General features: G+C 32.1%; 1 protein-coding gene and 1 long non-coding RNA gene across 2 annotated transcripts; one reads left to right on the plus strand and one right to left on the minus strand.

The window, feature by feature from the left end:
* Nucleotides 1-2,654: 2,654 nt before the first annotated feature.
* On the minus strand, nucleotides 2,655-7,752 carry LOC139528038 (uncharacterized). Its single transcript, XM_071323823.1, has 2 exons — nucleotides 7,589-7,752; nucleotides 2,655-4,509 (listed from the first exon to the last, which is right to left on the minus strand). Exon 2 carries the CDS (start codon nucleotides 4,498-4,500, stop codon nucleotides 2,665-2,667), a length of 1,836 nt encoding a protein of 611 aa, XP_071179924.1. The 5' UTR covers nucleotides 4,501-4,509; nucleotides 7,589-7,752; the 3' UTR covers nucleotides 2,655-2,664.
* Nucleotides 7,753-16,328: 8,576 nt separating this feature from the next.
* Nucleotides 16,329-18,170, plus strand: LOC139526164 (uncharacterized). The gene is made up of 3 exons (XR_011665152.1): nucleotides 16,329-16,451; nucleotides 16,924-17,025; nucleotides 18,089-18,170. It is a non-coding gene; the product is annotated as an uncharacterized lncRNA (long non-coding RNA).
* Nucleotides 18,171-20,653: the final 2,483 nt, after the last annotated feature.

Below are 20,653 nucleotides of genomic sequence, written 5' to 3' on the forward strand. Positions count from 1 at the left end.
AAATGTAACACACACAAAAACGAACAGAGCATTAGACAAAATCCGATGAGAATAACAAATATAACATCAAAACTAAATACATGAATTTGGGATAGAAAAGTACCGTGACACGTCTTATAATAATATGAATTCACACTCAAATATAAGGGGAAACAAACGACACAAAAGAAACACAACGCTAAAATGTAACACACACAGAAACGAACTATTTACCTGTATTATTAAAACCGTTTTTTTCAAAAGTGATTATTTTCGAAGGGTTAGATATTTCGCAGTGGTGTCTTGCCAGGGCTTTGTTTGGACTTGTTTGTTTGCTTTTGGCCTTGAATGTTTGTCCCTAATATTTTATTAACTGTGCATTTGCATTCAGATATCGCAGATCAAATTTATTCGTCCATAGTGTGTTAATTTACATTTTTTTTGTTGAGTTAAGCCTTCCAATTGATATTTTATCGTGTGTTTTTCTATGTTGTAATGTTTTGCTATTGTTTTAGAAAAAGGGAGAAGGTTTGGTACCATTAAAACGTTTAATCCCGCTGCAAATGTGTGCACCTGTCCGAAGTCAGGAATCTGATGTACATTAGTGTTCGTTTGTTTATGTAATTTATACGCGTTTCTCGTTTCTCATTTTTTTTTATATAAATCAGACCATTAGTTTTCGTGGTTGAATGGGTTTACACTAGTAATTGTGGGGCCCTTTATAGCTTGTTGTTCGGTGTAAGCCAAGTCTCCGTGTTGAAGGCCGTACATTGACCTATAATGGTTTACTTTTATAAATTGTTATTTGGATGGAGAGTTGTCTCATTGGCACGCACACCACATCTTCCTACATCTATATAATATAACAATGATCATATTTCTGACTTGGTACAGGACATTTTTTTTAAAGAACCTGGTTTTGTGGCATGCCAAACCTCCCTCTTTAATGGCCATGTTTAATATAACATTAAAATGACAACACAACATTACAGGACTACAATACAAATAAATACGAGAACATATTTGACAAAGAAACACACAAATAATAGCTAACAAAATGTATCAGGTCTAAAAAATCAATACGTCAGAAGTGCGTTTTGTCCACACAAGACTTACTAGTGACGCTCAGATATAAAAGTTTAAAAGCCAAAACATGAACATATCTTTGAAATAGAACGATATCTTTCATAGAAAGGGCTCATACGTATAAATTTGATTTATTTAGTTGTAAAAGGACAGTTGGAACCTAAATGTATCAAGTGTGTCAATACGTCGGTACCGACATGAAAATACGGACACTAGCTATAGTATTTTTTCCATCTGATGAGTAAGTCTTTTTCAAATGCTTTTTATAGTTCGTTCTTATGTTGTACTGTTATAACACTGTCCTAGGTTTGGGGAAGGGTTTGGATCCTGCTAATATGTTTAACCCCGGCACATTATGTATGTTGTGCCTGTCCTAAGTCAGTAGCCTGTTATTCAGTAGTTGTCGTTTGTTTATGTGTTAGATATTTGTTTTTCGTTCATTTATTGTACATAAGTAATGCCGTTAGTTTTTTCGTTTGAATTGCTTTGCATTTCGGAGCCTTGTATAGCTGACTATGCGGTATGGGCTTTGCTCATCGTTGAAGGCCGTACGGTGACCTCTAGTTGTTAATTTCTGTGTCATTTTAGTCGCCTGCGGAGAGTTGTTTCATTGTCAATCATACCACATCTTCTTTTTTTTACAGTTATGTGTAAATAAAGAAATATTTACGTAAAGCATAATTCGGATTCCTTTCTCCCGTTTTTGGCTCTATTTTTAGTCCTTTATAGTTATGTCAGCTCATCAACATTTACCAATATTTTGGTACAGCATTTAACAAGACACTAATTACCTTTTCCTTAATTCTCGCAAGGTTTCTTTAAAGCAACTAACTAAAGTCTCTTTTGCGAAAAGGCAATTGTCGTCTTTGAAGAAATTATTTATTTTTTGTAATCTATAATGACGTTTGTTTTTTCATGTCGTTTCCCTTTCCCTTTTCCCTTATATATTTGTGTGTGTTACAGATGAATGTTGCAAAAGGCACATCGTTTTGTTCAGTATTTTGCACGGCAGATACAAATTACTAAATTGCAACAAATGTCACACACAAATAATTTAATTTTGGATGTAACGCGTCTTCTGATTGGCTGACGTAATTTTGTTATGAGCCCATATACATAATTAAGTCATGTGACGGTGACGTCATCAACGTTTTTTCATGGTTTTCTACGGTTTCAAATGGAATTTAGAATTAAATTATAAGAAATGACTGTAATATTTTTTCTGTCTATTCGAAATAACATAAAAAATTTGGTGCACACTGTTAAATAACCCGCTATGCGCGTTATTCAGTGTGCACCAAATTATTTATGTTATTTCTTCATAGACAGAAAAAAATATTACAGTCATTCCTTAAGTTAATTCCATGGTTGTCGGATTTGTTAAAACATATTTTGATGCGTTTCTGATATGTCGATTCCTCCAAGAAATGCGATCGTGAACAATCGTGCCACTCAAAAATTAGAAGGAATTTTGTTATCGGACTTTATATGACATTTTTTCAGGAAATCGGAAGTTCGTTGACAGTACTAACATTCACGTATGTTGTCACTGTTGATTGGTTTAAGAAAACGAAAAAAAAAGCACAAGATATTTATCATCTACATCATACTTTTTGCAATTCGTAGACATTTGTTTGCAATTTGGTAATACAAGTTACACGGAAAAATGAAATACTTTTTTCGAATTGTTAGTTCTAGATCCCTGAGAGCATTTAGTTTGCCTCTATCATCTCCAAGATGATATAAACACAAAAACGATAACATATTCAAATACACCACAGCAGGAATTCTGAAGATGTCTTTTCTAACATCTTGTGGAATTATATGGAACAATTCTACTGGAAATAAGTGATATGGTTTTTTAAACAACACCATATCAACGATTAAATATTTGCATGCTAATATAATTCCTACTGCTTTCTTGACTCTTTGGAAATAGGTCTGTTCGCAAAATCTATTGTGTAAACGTAACATAATTTTATCAGGAGTACATTTTGACAAACAGTAGTTCACAATATATATACATTCATGGAATCTGTCATGTTTATAAAAAAAAGATGCCAGCAATGACCACGCGGTATTGACGTCAGAATATATCCCTGTATTGAGGCAATTGAAATGTACCTGGTATTGTTTGTACACAGATTTGTTTCTTCTTTTAAAGTTGTTTGCATATGCATGATAAGGTGATTGAATCCATTGGTTGGAAATCAGTGCCAACATGTATGCACTAATTTCATTATGGTTATTGTCAATTAAACACGTGATGGTTTGTTTCATGTTTATAAAACACGTAAATGTAACCACACTACTGGTGTATGGTAAGCATGATAGTGAAGACGCTGTCAAATAAGGGAAATATGACATTCTTTGTTCTTCTCTAAACCTTTGAAATGTGTTCGTACAGTTAACGTTGTCCCAGAATGAATTGTATAGATCATGCAATGTATTTAGTAAACCATTATGTTGGTTATCAGTAAATCTGCCTTCGAAAAGGTTGTTCTCTGGAATAAAATAATGAAGACAAGTTTTATATTCCACGCAGTAAATCAGTCGTCTAAAACAGATCATAATACAGGAAATTATTTTTCCAGGATGCCATTCTGAAGGACTTGATTCTTCACATAACCAAAACATTATAGTTTTAAGAAAGTATGAACAAATAAGATCCCCGTGTTTGCTCTTGATTATGTCTTTTAAAATTATTTTCAGCAATGCGTAACATAATAACTGTGTATGAGAAAAGGAAAATATAAGTTGCTTCTCTGCCATTGAAAATGATATTCGCCATTCTAAATCTTCATTAGCTGATCCTCTGCAGCCAATAGGCACAAATAAAACGCCTTCCTTTACTACAGACATAACTAATCTATGATCTGGCCATGGCGATCTGGATCTGAAAATCCATCGATGAGCAGGCTTTATCCATTCTCTACACTGCAAACACGATACACTATCCAACATATCATTTGGTGACGATGCGCATGGTCCATGGATTATCATGTCATCTGACAAATTGTACTCCCGAAATGATTTACTTGAAATGTACGCTTCGCCTTCTACAACCTCCACAATCTGGTTTATATACGGTACACATATTAATCGTTGATTAAACAGCCTGAGCTTCGTAAATCCTGGTTTTGTATCATGGGTGTTCATGATTATACTTCTCTTATTTGTGTATAATGACACTTTACTCAAATCCTCATAAACACAGAACCATTTATCAACCACCATTTGATCATAATCACTACCATTGAGGTCTAAACCTTCTGCTTTACTTCCACTACTTATAACTGTTAAAAGTGGAACTCGATAAACACCATCTAATGCACAAAATATGTTTCTCCTTGTTTTCACAACTTCCTCTGATCCAATGATATCACATAAATTATGATAAATTTCCAGAGACCGTTCTTTGACAGTTTTACTCATACTATGTATCTGTAAGAGATATGAAAACAAAATATTTCTTTCTACTTATTTGTTTACACAATATCATTTCATAGATTATTTACGAACATCCTCCCCGGTTCGATAGGAAGAAGGTGTCATGCTGTGTTGTCCTTTGGTATCAATGCTTATCTATCTAACATATGAAGACCTTTATATTTGACAATTAATGTTGTTCTCATTCATGGATTGGCAAGCATTTATCCTGTTCGAATTGTTTTACACTGGTTATTGTTGGGGACATTTATGGCTTGCTGTGCGATGTGAACCTAGGCTTCGTGTTGAAGGCTGCGCTATAAAGGTTTACCTTTACAAATTGTGACGTGAATGGCGAGTCGTCTCATTGGCACCCATTTCACATCTTCTTATCTTTTTTTATATATAGTTATCGTTAGAGACACATAATTAAGCAATAATAAACTCATCATAGATACCAGGATTACATTTTGCATTTACGCCAGACGCTCGTTTCTTCTACAAAAGACTCATCAGTGACGCTCGAATCCAAAAATTTTAGAAGACCAAATAAAGTACGAGGTTGAAAAGAATTGATTAAAAAATCCCTAAACGGTTTGCCAAATACAGCTAAGATTATCTATTCCTTAGGTAAAAAAGCGTTAGTATTTCAAAATTCAAAAGTTTGTAATTTATAAAATTATAAACATATCTTAATTTCAATGATAATTCATGTCAGCACATACAAAACTCGAACTACTAGAAGAACATAAGCATGATGTTTGATGTTGTTTTCCTTAATTCGAAATTAATTATCAAAAGAGGGACGAAAGATACCAAAGGGACAGTCAAACTCATAAATCTAAAACAAACTGACAACGCCATGGCTAAAAATAAAAAAGACAAACAGAAAAACAATAGTACACACGACACAACATAGAAAACTAAAGAATAAACAACACGAACCCCACCAAAAACTAGGGGTGATCTTAGGTGCTCCGGAAGGGTAAGCAGATCCTGCTCCACATGTGGCACCCGTCGTGTTGCTTAAGTGATTACAAATCCGGTAAATAGTCTAATTCGGTAGGTTATATTCATGAAAGGGAAGGGGATTGTAGTTACGACGTAAGGAACATATCCGATATCATTTGTGAAACGGTTATTCCATAACGGTCAACCAACTCGTGATGGCGTCCGTAAAATTTACGAAGGGATGATTTCAACTCTTGGTTTAATAGCTTCCTTGTGAGCAGCAAACCTCTATCAAGAAAATCATGATAGGAAATGCAAGCACGGGAATATCGTATCAATTGGGAGGTATATACCCCGTATGCAGGTGCTGCTGGAATGTTGCTACTTAGAAATGGAAAGTTCACAATTGGAAAGCTGAAATCAACTCTTTTGTCGTAAATAAAATTGAGAATGGAAATGGGGAATGTGTCAAAGAGACAACAACCCGACCAAATAAAAAACAACAGCAGAAGGTCACCAACAGGTCTTCAATGTAGCGAGAAATTCCCGCACCCGGAGGCGTCCTTCAGCTGGCCCCTAAACAAATATATACTAGTCCAGTGATAATGAACGCCATACTAATTTCCAAATTGTACACAAAAAACTAAAATTAAAATAATACAAGACTAACAAAGGCCACAGGCTCCTGACTTGGGACAGGCGCAAAAATGCGGCGGGGTTAAACATTAAACAAGTTTTGTTTTCAACCGACCCTCATTGTCAATTTCTAGATGTAAGTCAAGATATGAAGCCGACTTAACTGTATCTGTAGTATCCTTTATCTCTAGTTCGATTGGATAGATGCGTTCCACATAGTCACCAAATTTTGAATTGTTTAGTGAAAGAACATCATCTATATAGCGGAAAGTAGAGTTAAAGGATATTGTTAACTTCTTATCTTTCTTCCTAAGAAGTTCCTGCATGAAGTCAGCCTCATAATAATAAAGAAACAATACTTCATTTAAAATAAATTATTATTTACAATAAATTAAATAATTTATTTTGAACATTTTAGAAACGAGTAATATACATCTTGATGATTTACCTATAGGAGACTGGATGCTTTATGTGAACGGGGATTTATTCGTAGCATGGTTTAAAGATTTGTTTATATCACATTGTGGGAGGCAAAGACCAGTCATTTTTTCAAAAATGTTTATCATATTCTCTTAAATTCGTATATATGTTTAATTTTTATAAAGTATATTTTTTAAAAGTCAGAAAAAAATCCATTGTTTAAACATTTTTTATATAGATTGGGTCGTTGGTTTTCCCGTTTGAACATGTTGAATTGTTTAACACGTGTAATTTTTGGGGCCCTTAAAAGCTTGCTGTTGGGTGTCAGCATAGGCTCCGTGTTGAATACCGTACCTAGAGCTATAATGGTTTACTTTTATAAATTATGACTTAGATGGAGAGTTGTCTCATTGGTACTCATACCACATCCTCCTATATTTATACACTAGGTTGTTGATTTCTGAATTGCCTTATATTTTGCCATGTCGGTGACTTTTACCGCTAGCTATACGGTATTGCATTTTGTCTTTGTTGAAAGCCGTTGTCGACTAACGCTGTAAAACATCCAATGAAAGTTGGTCTCTGGAGATAATGTCTCGTTGACTCATCACATTAACATTTCTCATTTGATATATATTGAGATAATATGATTTTATGTTAGAAAAATTATTATGTTTAAAATAACCTATACATTTTTATCCAAACCTACCTAATTAACAAAAAAGTTTGAGAAAAGATTAAATGTTTCACAATAAGGAAGAAAACAATTACTGGTCTGTATCAATGTAGGAAAGTATAATGAAATAAAAAAATGTCATAAATGAACATATGCCTCTTGATTTAGATTAATTTTTATTATGAAAGCTTAAACGTATTTAAAAGTCAAGGATGTCTATAAAATTAAGGGGCTACATGATAAGAAGAAACACACATATAAGAGTCACACCATACCGTCAAAATATCTTTTCCTTCAACCAGCATAACACAATCTTATAATCACCGTTAACGTTGTAGTTGTAGCATAACTCGTATAGAAGTTGGTAACAAGTATGTGCAAAATTACAAATATTCATATATACGTGCTTACCTCTGTGGTTTTGCTATTAAGCTCGCCTCGTTATTAATATACCTGCGTGATTAAGACGTCATAATTTCCTTTAACATATGTAAATTCTGTTCTTTATTTATTGTCGAGTAGATTAAGTATTTGCAAGTGCACTTCCTTAACAATATAGTACTTTCCATTAAATCGGGTTACCTATTGAACTACATGATTTCATATTTGATATAAATAGATATCACTAAATATCACTTCCTTATATTTTTTACTTGTACTTTTAATGTTTTTATGAAAATAAACACATTTTAATTTTTAAAATAAGAAAATAAAAGATGTTTCTTAATCGAATAAACATAAAAAGCAACAACAATAAACTGTTTTAGCTCATAAGTAACAAATACAAGAAATGAAATTGAAAAGTATTATACGCTATTGGTTAAAAGTGGCACTATCAAATTCATGTTAACCGATTTGATTTATAAATTACAAAATATCAAAAGTAGAAAATAAAGAATTGACTGGGAATGAGGTCGAGAAAATATAACTTCTTTTAGTATGTATTTTCGTCAAGACGCCATCTAATTAACCATCGAGGTTGCAAGTGAATAATTCATCATGAATGTTTTTGGGTTATTTTGACAAAATTGAACCATACTTGACAGGAATGTTTGAATTAATCAGTATTACAAAGGGAAATATATCACATTCAGTTTAATCAACATAAAAGTCTTCTTTTAGTGTAATACAACTAAATCATAGTACGTCACATCCAGTTGCATACAGAAATAGATAGAAAACAAAATATTCTCTTGACAGTTCATTGCAGTAAAACATCTTGTGCATTTCAAAACACCGTTTTTTTTATTTGGGGTTTCTATAGAATATTTTGGAAACCTGAGGTTACATGGTTCCTAAATAAAATTAAGAATTGAAATGGGGAATGTATTTAAGGTGGTATGGGAGTCTAAAATAAAAATGATAGAATTTGTTCATACTTTGTTAAAACGTTGTATCTATTGATATATGTTGAAAAATATAATAAAAATGATAGGTCACCGCGCATTTTCTCAAGCTACACGACGGGACAAAATGACACATTTTGTATGGATTATACAGGAAAAAACACCATTTTGTGATTAGAAACTAAACAAAATGATAGAATTGTTAAATACTTCAGGAAAAGATAGCTTTCAGACACTGCTTTGAGAATATCAAAAGAAAAGATAGGGTCACCGTACGTTTTTCCCGGCTACAATACAAAATAGGAAAATTCCATACAGAATCCTTCAGAAAATGCACTTGTTTTAGAGTTACCTCCCCTTAAAATGCCAATTTTAAAAAAAATAAAAACAACCAAAAATAATGAACATTTGCAAAAATATCAATATTTTGAAGTTATATTCTGATAAATTGGTACTTTTAAATGAAAATGTACATTAAACATCTGCATTCCTGCATCAAATTTTGCTAACTTGATGGAAAATCTGGACCTTTGATTCTCTGTTTTTTACAATCCAAGATGGAGGAAGACACCCATACCACCTTAAGAGACAACAACCCAACCAAAGAGCAAAAAACAGTCGAAAACCACCATAGGATTTTCAATACAGCGGGAAAATCCTGCACCCGAAAGCGTACGCCTCTAAACAAAAATGTGTACCAGAATAGTGATGATGGACGCAATACTTAACTCCGAAATATATAAGAAACTAAAATTAAAATTGTTACTGACAAAAATCTGACTTGGGACAGGCGCAAAAATGTGGCGGTTTTAAACATATTTTTGAAATTTCAACCTTTCCCTTATAGCTCTACCCAATGTAGAAAAAACAAACACACAGCAATACACAAAGTAAAACTCAGTTTAAAAGAAGTTCGCGTCCGATATCAGAATAAGTAACAAAAGAAACTAAACAAAATGACAATGATACATAATTTTACAAACGATTACTATAGCAGTTACAGACTTGCAAGCAACAGACCTCAATTGAAAGAGGGACGTAAGAAACCAGAGGGAAAGTCAAGCTCGTGGATTGAATATAAACTGACACCACCATAGCAAACAAAGAAAAAGATAAATGGACAAATAATTGTACAGAAGACACAACATAGAAAACTAAAGACAAAAAGGTCAGGAAAGGTAAGCAGATCTTGCTCAACATGTGGCACCCGTTGTAATGTTAATGTTATTACAACCCTAGTAAATAGTCTAATTCGGTAGGTCACATTCGTTAAAATGGAAGGGTATTGTAGTTACGGCATATAGAGGAATATATCCAATATCATCTGTGAAACGGTTATGCCATAATGGTTAAACAACTCGTGATGGCGTCAGTAAAATGTACGAAGAGATTATTCCAACTTCCCCATTTGGAACTTTTGGTTTAATAGCTTCCTTGTGAGCAGCAACCATCTATCAAGGATATCATCATAGAAAATACCGGGTTGGGAAAATCGTATCAATTGGGATATATATACTTCTTATGCAGGTGCTGCTCGAATGTTGCTGCATAGAAATGGCAATTTCACAATTGGGAAGCTGAACTCATTTTTTTTGTCGTGAAGTTTTGTGTTCAACCGACTCTCATTGTCAATTTTTAAATCAAGTCAAGATATGAGGCAGACTTAACTATATCTCTGGTATCATTTATCTCTAGTTCGATTTAAAATGTGTACAACAGTCACCAAATTTTAAATTATTTAATAGGAAAACAATATCTATTTAGCGGAAAGTAAAGTAAAAAGAATATTGTTTCTTATCTTTCTTCCAAAGAAGTTCCTGTATGAAGTCTGCCTCATAATAAAGATGGAACAAGACGGCAAGAATCTATAACACTGACTGAAAGATCATGTTTGCATCATATGAATATCAAGCACAATTTCTCCGGTAAGGGGGTGAGTATAAAACCATCATAAAATATATGAGAGGAACATAACCCGTATTATGTCAACAACTGGTTTTAGAATAAATGTGTTTATTTCCGATGTAAACACCGTATAAGTGAATTAATATTAAAGCCAAAATATGCCATCTTTAATGGTAAAGATATCAAGATCAAGAAAGAGGCAGTGTTCATTGTTAATTAGTATTATTTTGATTTAAAGATAGCACAACAGGATAACTGAAGTCGTCATTATAATAATATGTACATCATTCGATAATAGAACACCATATACGCTTCAAATATTTAATGGACCTTTTGCACATCGAAGACATACTTAACCATGAAAACTTAACATTGATCAATGAACCCTAAAAATGAAGTTAAGGTCATGCAAGGTTCTTTATCGACCGTTAGAATATTCTAAACGTGGCGTACGTATGATAGTGACGTCACAAAGTGGAAAGGTCACAAACACGTACAAGGTTAAGAATACGAAAGTATAGGGGCTCGAGAACAAATACGGAATTTAAACTTTTATTAAACCTGTATTATAACATGTATAAGTAAACTGATAAACTGATAAACATTATAATGAACTACATCAACAAATGAAAACACCTGAGCATGAGGTTCCTGACAATATGCCATTAATTTTTTCTTTGTTTTGTAATGATTAAGATTATAACACAATGATGACTGCTGTATCCTAATTTTTTACATTGTTATTTATTATGTCTGTTTGTGTTTCTCACACATTGTTGTCAATATAATGGAATATTATATGACTGTCGTATATTTGATATTTTTCTTTTAGATGATACAGATATTCAACCTAGTGTTGTCTGCACTTTTGTATAGACATGAATTATTATTGATATAGTCATAATTATAAATCAACTGTTAATAAAACTGAATATTTGAAACACTTAGGATTTCCCACCCCCGGAAAATAAAACCATGATAGCAGTTTTTTGCCAAGCCTTTGAGGATTTTGGGAACTCGATTCTCTTCAACATGGTACTTTTTTAGTTTTTTTTATTCGAGCGTCACTGATGTGTCTTTTGTAGACAAACACGTGTATTAATCTGTATTTCTGTAGTGTTGCTAGTAGCGGTGATATATAAAGTAGATATCTGTATTCGTGTAGTGTTGCTAGTAATAGTAATCTCTGAATAATTTAAAATCTGTATTCTTGTAGTGTTGCTAGTAGGGTTAATAACTTAAGTAGGAATCTGTGTCAAATATAAACCATCACAGCATTTTTTATGTATACCTGTACTCAGCTGTATTGTCGACAGTATGAGTAATATTTAAGTATTAATCGTTATTCATATAGTGTTGCTTGTAGGGATAATATCGAAAGTAATATAAAGTCTCAAAACATGATGCTGAAATGTCAAAATCGTGCAAATGAGAATCAACTAGACCCAAATATTAGTAAAATTATTTGTCAACAAGCTGTCATAAGTTACAATTCTAATTTTCTAAATTTCTAAATTTCACTAAGTAATATGTAAGGAGACAAACATTTACAATTATTGTCATTTATGTGACGAAACGAAAATGACAGTCATAAAATTAGGTATTATGTGCTAATTACATGTATATATAGCATGTAATTAATATTATTTTATCATGAAGTATCTTATGATGGTTCATATTGCATATAATAACTTAACCAAATGGTATATATAAACATATAAAAATGTAGTTTGGTAACTGAATTTAGTCAGACCAAACAAGGTAAGTTCTATGTTCTCGTACATATGTTTTTTTTAAAGTTAGACTCCAAGACAGTTTGAAATTGAGAAATTTTCTTCAAAATCTGTTTAATGTATTGCATTTGAACTCTTTTACGTTTTAACCTTTAATTTTTATCTTTTCAAAATTCTATGAAAAGAAATGATGACTGATAAAATGTATTCCAGAAACAGTAATTTTTGTCTTGCACTATGCAATGATATTGATCTTTATACTTCAAAATCGTTTACCCAGCTGTCATACTTAACTGGGAAATGTATGAAACTCTTCAAAGACGATTGAAGACGGCTATTTTCAGATTAAGGTTCTAAAATGACTTTTGGTTTTTCTCTCATTTAGTTCTTTTTTTCATTTTTTTTTTTGTTTTCCTCTCTCGCTATTTTTTTCTTCGGAAAAAACTCTTTGAATGCCTGCTTTTTTATGACTGTTTGTTACCTTGATTTATCATTCTTTTATTTATTAGCTAGATTGGAACATCAGTTAATCTCTATATCTTATTAAAGGTAACTTATTTCACAAAAAGTTAAAAAAAAACCCCAAAACTTTAAAATGATAGAATAGACATGATAGAGGCTATTATTTTAGATTATTATAGGATTAAACGCCTTTTTAAAGGGATTTATTGGTATATAAACTCGAACAATTCACTCACAAACAAATAACAGTCCGAAGGACTTTTATGATATGTTTTGTGAGTGGTTTGGTCCAGTTTATACACCAATAAATTCCTTTAAAAAGGCGTTTAATCCTTATAATTCTTTAAAATTGGAGATAAGCATTATATTTTTTCCACACTCGTAACCTCTATCACACGTAAATTGTATATTTGTGTCAGTGGATAGGCATGGCGCATGAATATATTTGTTGTTTAACGCAAAAATGTGTACTCAATGAAATTTGCTATCTAATAAAAAATAAACTTCAAAAACTCTTATTATCATTCAAACGAATGTTTTTTTATTATTATTTAATTTAACGATTAACGTGCAGCGAAAATAAATTTTATTAACGTCGGTGTTATTATCGCCGCTATCTTGTTTACATTGGTCACGAAAACAAATTCGGTCAACGTCGTCTATCGAAAAATAAACAACGTCAAGATAAACTACCGGAAGTCCTCTCGACCAATCATATCAACGTTTTCCCTAATATGCAAATCATATAAAAATTATTACATGGTATTTTTCACATCAGTTGTATAATCATCCTAAGGTTCAATATTAGCCCAAGGGCTGATTATACATCTAATATGTTTTTATCTTCTATCATATGCTTCAACAATGTTGAAAAATAATAGGTTAATATATTGATCCTTTTAAGTGGTTCATAAAGTTACAAATATACGGACGTCGGACATCAGATGTAATACATCCGATATGCAATATTTCTATCATATGCCTCAACAACGGAGAAAAAACAGTATAATACATGCTTATATTGACGATAAAAAGAATCAAGTAAACATTTTTGTAATGGATCTAGTGTGGTGAAATGTTTGGGTTTTCAAAGGCCTTTACTTCTAATTCATTTAAGGATATCTTAGTTATTTTAGAATGTAAATGAAAAATGTGACATGATTATGTTTTCATTTTTGGTATTACTACCATGTTTGAAATCTATTCTGTTCATATTATATCTTGACATTTTCAAATATCTTGACATTAAATGATTTAGTAAATTCCATCTTTTAAAATGTGGATTCCATTGAGTGAACTTTAACTTTGTGTTGAAATAAGGCTATAACAAAATGGAAACAATCAATTGGTGCCTGTTAATGTAAAAGAACAGTTTTTGTTTGTAAATACGTACATTTAAGTACCAAAAAATAAATTCATCCATCATTTGTACATCTTCATATAGCATTTTTAATATATCAGACATTAAAAAGTTACCATGCCCGTCTCAAGTATGTAGCGTTGGAAGTATGAATTCAATTCGATTTTCAAAAAATAAGAAATGGCGCTTAGCATATATTGTTTTTAACTTTGTATATACAAAATGTATTCGGGTCTCCTGAAGATATTAGCAAATGGTTTGTACTTTTGTGTTCTATATTCCCTCTCCCTATAACATTTTTGTATGGATGATAGTGTTGAAGCGATTTCTCATCTTATACATCCATCGGTTGACATCCAAATCTGTTTGATTTGATGTTGTACTTTATCTATATTTGAATGATTTTGTAGTTCTTAAATCAAGGCGATTATTGATTTATTGCATACCATTGTTTCAAATCATTTTTTCAGAAATACATAAGATGCAGTTGTTTGTTGTCGTTCTATTCGTTGTAGTTGTAAGCAGTGCTGTTAACGGTACTATGCTTGGTAAAGGTATGGAGTTTAAGTTTGATAATTAGAATGATTAAGTGGTTAACGGTTTCGGTATTTAGGTTGGAATGTTGAAACTGATAAGTGGTTAACGGTAAAGATCAAAATATACGGCAGATTATTTCCGGATTGATTTTTTTTTGTTACCCTTGTTTTGTTTCTGCCGTTTCTAGAAATCTATCCCCCCGAATATATGAATTCAATATATATCATTGATATATATGAATTCAATTACAATAATAATGTATCAAAAAATGAATTTCCTATTTCATTTGTGAATAACATGTTAAGAAAAAGAATATTGTTTTTGTTATTATATATATATACGCATATGTTTTGGATTAAAAAACAGATTTTAATGACGATAGGATTTTATAGGTCTTTTATAGTGTTGATCTGGATTTGCCACGTGTCACATTATGATCCTTTAGCAGTTTATCATAAAAAATTGGAGAAATAAGTTGAATGATATTGTTCAAGAATTTCTGCCTTTTTTTTAATATATGGACACGAACAGCATTGCCCATATGCATAAAGCTACTTAAGTTATGGTTTGTTCCGAAAGGACAAATTCTCTTCATGTCATACGATAAAAAGTAAAATCACAAAAAAATGAACTCCGAGAAAAATTCAAAGCGGAAAGTTCTTATCAAATTGCAAAATCTAAAGCTCAAACACATCAAACGAACGAAAAGCAACTGTAATATTCCGACTTAGTACAGGCATTATCATGTGTAGAAAATGGTAGATTTAACCTGGTTTTATAGCTAGATAAATTTCTCACTTGTATGACAGTCGCATCAAATTCTATATTGACAATTAGTACTACGATAGGATTAAGTAACTTGGGGTTTTTATGCATACGGGTCCAGCAGAATACTGTCCATATCCATGTATTTAAAAAAAAACATTTATAGACCGATCATTTGGCTTCAAAAAAAGGGTATGTCTTTTTTCTGAATAATTTTTTTTTTAGTTTTACAACGCTATCACCAAAATATTTTTTCCGAAATAAGGCTTATTATTTATCTGACCTCCTAAACAATTCTAGGAATATGATTTATTAAAAGCGTCCGCGTGGAGACCGTGTATATTTCAAATTAGGTTAGTAGGGAGGCGGGACTTATTTCATACACGGTAAGTATTGGTGTTACTTCTCTTTATGTTCCATATTAGGTAAAAAGGGGGCAGGGCTAATTTCATACACGGTTAGTAATGGTGTTACGTCCCTTTATAAAAACAAAACGGTACTGAGAACAAATCTTAAAGGTTTCAACAGACTACGAAATTGATGATTAAGATTAAAATAAATTCATAAAACACATTTAAACATAACAAGTTGTTATTGTTGACATTTGTTTTTATAGGATCAATGGAAGTAGTTTCTTAATGCTAACAGTATTGAAGACTCATTTTGATAGGTCATTCTTCTAAATTTTACACGTTAAGATAGTCGGTAAGATAGATTTATAACATAGCGTGCTAGCCTCGCTCTCACCACACATGGAATTTATTGATCCCATACATACAGGATTACGTCACTGGCTAACTAACAAATAATACAATATTAAAATCAGAAATCAGAAATCAGAAGAATAGTTTGTCATCTGCTTGACCACAATATGTGTATTTCTCATAAAATTGGAGATCAGAATATTGTTTTAATAAAAAAAAACATAACCCTTCTTTTGAAGTTAATTGGTCAATTCCATAGTGTACTTAGTGTCTATGACCATCGTATGTATTAAACTGCAGGGCCTCATAGGTAGTAAACAGTATTTATCAAGATGTCCGTTGTATTATCGCTTTTTGTAGACTGTATAGACAAGGACAGAAAATGTATGTACTGGGCCAGTACTGGAGAATGCGACAATAACCCTGGTTATATGCGTGTCAGCTGTTGTAAAAGTTGTAATAGTAAGACTAAGTATACATTACAATCGTAGGTGGGAGAATACGTCATAGTTAAACGATATTTTCTGCTCGTACTACCTGCATAATTTGTAATTTCCGTTCGACGTTTTAAAAAATGTAAGCATATTATAGCAAAATGATGAAGACATTGTTCGAATAGTATACAAATTATGAATGTTGAATAAATTGATTTTAAAGGCTACCAACCAGCGGACACACTAGATGATTGCTTCACCCCTTAATAGCACACTGCATATCATTTCCAATGTGCTGCACGACAACTGAAAGAACACAATTATACATTTAGTTAGATTAATTATTCTGGCAACTGTTTAATGCCAAGCATGCAATGTTAGATACTTATACAGGATATCTTTACATTGCTATCGTAGTTTTAGTTACTTATAAAAGATACTTGTACCATTAATATTGTTGGTTTAGTTACTTATACAGATGCTTGAACATTTTATCGTAGGTTGTATTGACCAGAACCTTAATTGTCGTTCCTGGGCTCAAAGTGGAGAATGCTATAAGAACCCGAATTACATGCATTCAAGATGTTGTAAAAGTTGCAATCGTGAGTATTTATTTCTTCATGTTCGTTGACAGATAACAAATTATCATCAACTTACTGTATATGTACTTTTTCTATCGTGTACTTTTATTTGTGAATTTTGCATTGCTAATTTGTTCGCATGTATTTCAAATCAGCTTTATTCACAAATTAATGAAAAAAAATGATATCGGAATTAAACTATCTAAAGGTTAATTATTCACCTAAGTCGTTATATGTTTAACAATATCACAAAAATATGAAGATGTTTCAATTTTCAAAAAGTCATCTGTTAGATAGAGATAATTATATAATAGACTTGTTAGCAGCGCTATGGAGTTGTCATATTTGACAGGGGTATCATTTATTTTTTGTTCCATATCAATATTTATTGCTTTTAATTGCTGTTCTGTATGGTCACTTATGTTGTTTTAAAAAGCTACACGACAGGTGCCACATGTGAAATAGAATTTACTTACCATACACCAGCATTTGACATCATTCCTAGTTTTCAAGGTATTCCTGTTTTCGCTTTAGTGGTGCTTGTATTTTTTAATTCTGATTTTTTTTCAATTGCCCTGTTGTGTATTCCATTAAAATACTGTCTTCCCTTTGTCATACTATATTTTCAAGTGAAGTTGCAGGATTAAAGTTTTACATGACCGATTGCTTATTTAACCATTTTGTGACGTCTTATGGTAATATAAAACTCATTTGCAAATACCCTATAAAGTGATGAGTAGTCAGTTGATATAGCTTATTAACGTCTTTATTTAAGAGTACCATGAAGTCGTCACATTTAGCACAGAACTGCTAACACTTCTTGAACACCTGCTATCATTCCCGGTTTTAAGATGGTGTCTGTATTGCTTAATCTTTAGTTTTTTATGTTTTGTTTTGTACGCTGTTGTTTTGTTTTGTGTCGTTTGTTGTTTTTTAGAAACAGCAGACCCTGCTCTTCAAGTGGCATCCGTCTTGTTCTTTGTTGCAAAGTTACAAAATGGTAGTTTATTTCAAACTATATCAATGACATAAACTATTTTGTACATGTTTTATATTCATTAATTCATAATTTTTTTTACTGCAGACTACCCTAGGGGAACAGGAGTACTACGGAAATAGGCAGGTTATGAAAAACATGGACAGCAATGAGGCTTACATAATTTAACAATAAAATATATGTAATCTCTTTTGAGATTTTTAATCAACCACAGACTGAGATATGTATTATGAAATTATATTCGCCTTACTATGTGTTGAAAAATCCCTTTTAGCGCAGACTAGTTTTACTTTTCTTTATCTGAACCATTTTAAAGGATCAGTTAGCTTAACTGATATACTGTGTCCATTTCCTTGCAAATAGCATTAAACATTCTTTAAATGTTGAGTTATTCATAATTATTGTGTATTCATATCTCTTCTTAAACAGTAACTGCAATTGTATTTTGACAAATCAAAATATACAATTTATATATAATCCAACGCGTACATGAAACGTTTTGTAGAGTACTTTTAATAAGGTATTGCATTGAAGATGTCTCCGTCAGTTAATACTACTTAAATAAATATAAAATACCTAACAAAAATTAGTACATTAAGACAGTGAAAAAAAATGTAGATACCAGGGGCATCCAATAATAGTATATGACTAATGATCAAGACACAAGAGTGCACACGCTGACATGTCTCGCCTTCTTAACTAATCATTGATATTATATTGATAATCCTAAATATATAGCTTTATCACAACTGTCACATAAACTTAACATAAACCAAGAAAACTAAACATTAACTAATGAACCATGAGAATGAGGTCAATTTCAGATGAACCATGCCAAGCAGGCATATGTACAGCTAAGAATTCTTCCACACAACAAATATAGTTCACCTATTGCTTATAGTTAAAGAAAAACAGACCAAAATACAAAAACTTAACACGGAGCAATAAACCGTGAGGCCAAGGTCCAATAAAACCTACGCGACTGACATGATGATCATAAAACACTTCCATACACCATATATAGTTGACCTATTGCATATAGTATTAGAAAAAAGACCAAAACACAAAACTTTAACTATAACCACTGAACCATGAAAATGATGTCAAGGTCAGATGACACCTGCCAGTTGGACATGTACACCTTACAGTCCTTCCATACACTGAACATACAAGACCCATTGCTTATAATATCTGAGATATGGACTTGACCACCAAAACTTAACCTTGTTCACTGATCCATGAAATGAGGTCGAGGTTAAGTGAAAACTGTGTAACGGGCATAAGGACCTTGCAAGGTACGCATATACCAAATATAGTTATCCTATTACTTAAAATAGGAGAGAATTCATCATTACAAAAATTCTTACCTTTTTTCAAGTAGTCACTGAACCATAAAAATGAGGTCAAGGACATTGGACATGTGACTGACATAAACTTCATGTCTTCAACTTTCTACAATATAAAGCTTTTAAGAAGTAAGCTAACGCCGCCGCCGCCGCCACCGGATCACTATCCCTATGACGAGCTTTATGCAACTACAGTTGCAGGCTCGACAGAAAAACAAAAGGAACAAAACGAGAAACAGCAAAATCTGTGATGACCTCAGGTTATTCTGAAGGACCGACAACTCCTTCCCACTATTGATACCCTTCGTAGAACTCTTGATGAAATAAGATGAAGAGTCATTGTGCATTTTACAACATTTGATAATGCCAAATTCGAAGATCTAAAAGAAATATTATAAACGATAAAATAAAAAAAACCAAAAACAACAACATCGGAACAATTCGTTTTCTATTTTTAATTAAGACTCGACTGAATGACAGAGTTTACAATTATATAAAATATTCATGGCAAAGGCAAATGCTACTTATGACATATAATTTTCGATATATTTATTTTCTTTATTTCAAGTATAATATATCATATATAATATTGTATTCTCTATGAGATTATTATTACGCACTGATCGTTTTGGACTGCACTTGCATGTACACTTTGTTTTTGTAATTTATTTTAATTTCATCTGAAAATACACCAAGTACATATTGTGATACATAATTATATAGTTAATTCATAATACATATATTGATATTAAATTTTTCAATAACAGTCTAAATTTCTCGCTACATTGAAGACCTGTTGGTGACCCTCTGCTGTTGTTTTTTATTTGGGCGGGTTGTTGTCTCTTTGACACATTCCCCATTTCCATTCTCAATTTTAAAATTAAAAAGTTAATTATGCTAATTGTTCTAAATTTTCTACGCGATCATACACATCCTTTATAACTCTGGATTAGAATACCCGAATATGCTGATAAGGTTAATGATTGCATCAGCCTTCTCCTCTAGCCACATGCATCACTGTCTATACAGTGATGTAAAACATGAGAGGTACCAGGAGAGGCAACCAGAGATCATTAACAGATAACATGTTGGACAACATGTTGGACACAGTCACATAATAAATGTCAACCTAGGTCAAGGGGAGATAATTCAAATACAATCAAACAAAAACTAGTATATCAATATATATATAACAATAGCAATAAACATAGATCGTACTTGTAAGATGCACACAAATCACTGTCCAGTTGTGATGTGCATCAACATATTATTCATTCTACATGAACTATTATAAAGCCTTAAGTAA

This window comes from Mytilus edulis, chromosome 6 (genome assembly GCF_963676685.1).
Source record: "Mytilus edulis chromosome 6, xbMytEdul2.2, whole genome shotgun sequence".
NCBI classification, from domain to species: Eukaryota; Metazoa; Mollusca; class Bivalvia; order Mytilida; family Mytilidae; genus Mytilus; species Mytilus edulis.

Excerpts from the sequence above, each read along its gene's own strand:
- LOC139528038 (XM_071323823.1), bottom strand. The coding sequence starts at position 4,500 with ATGAGTAAAACTGTCAAAGAACGGTCTCTGGAAATTTATCATAATTTA.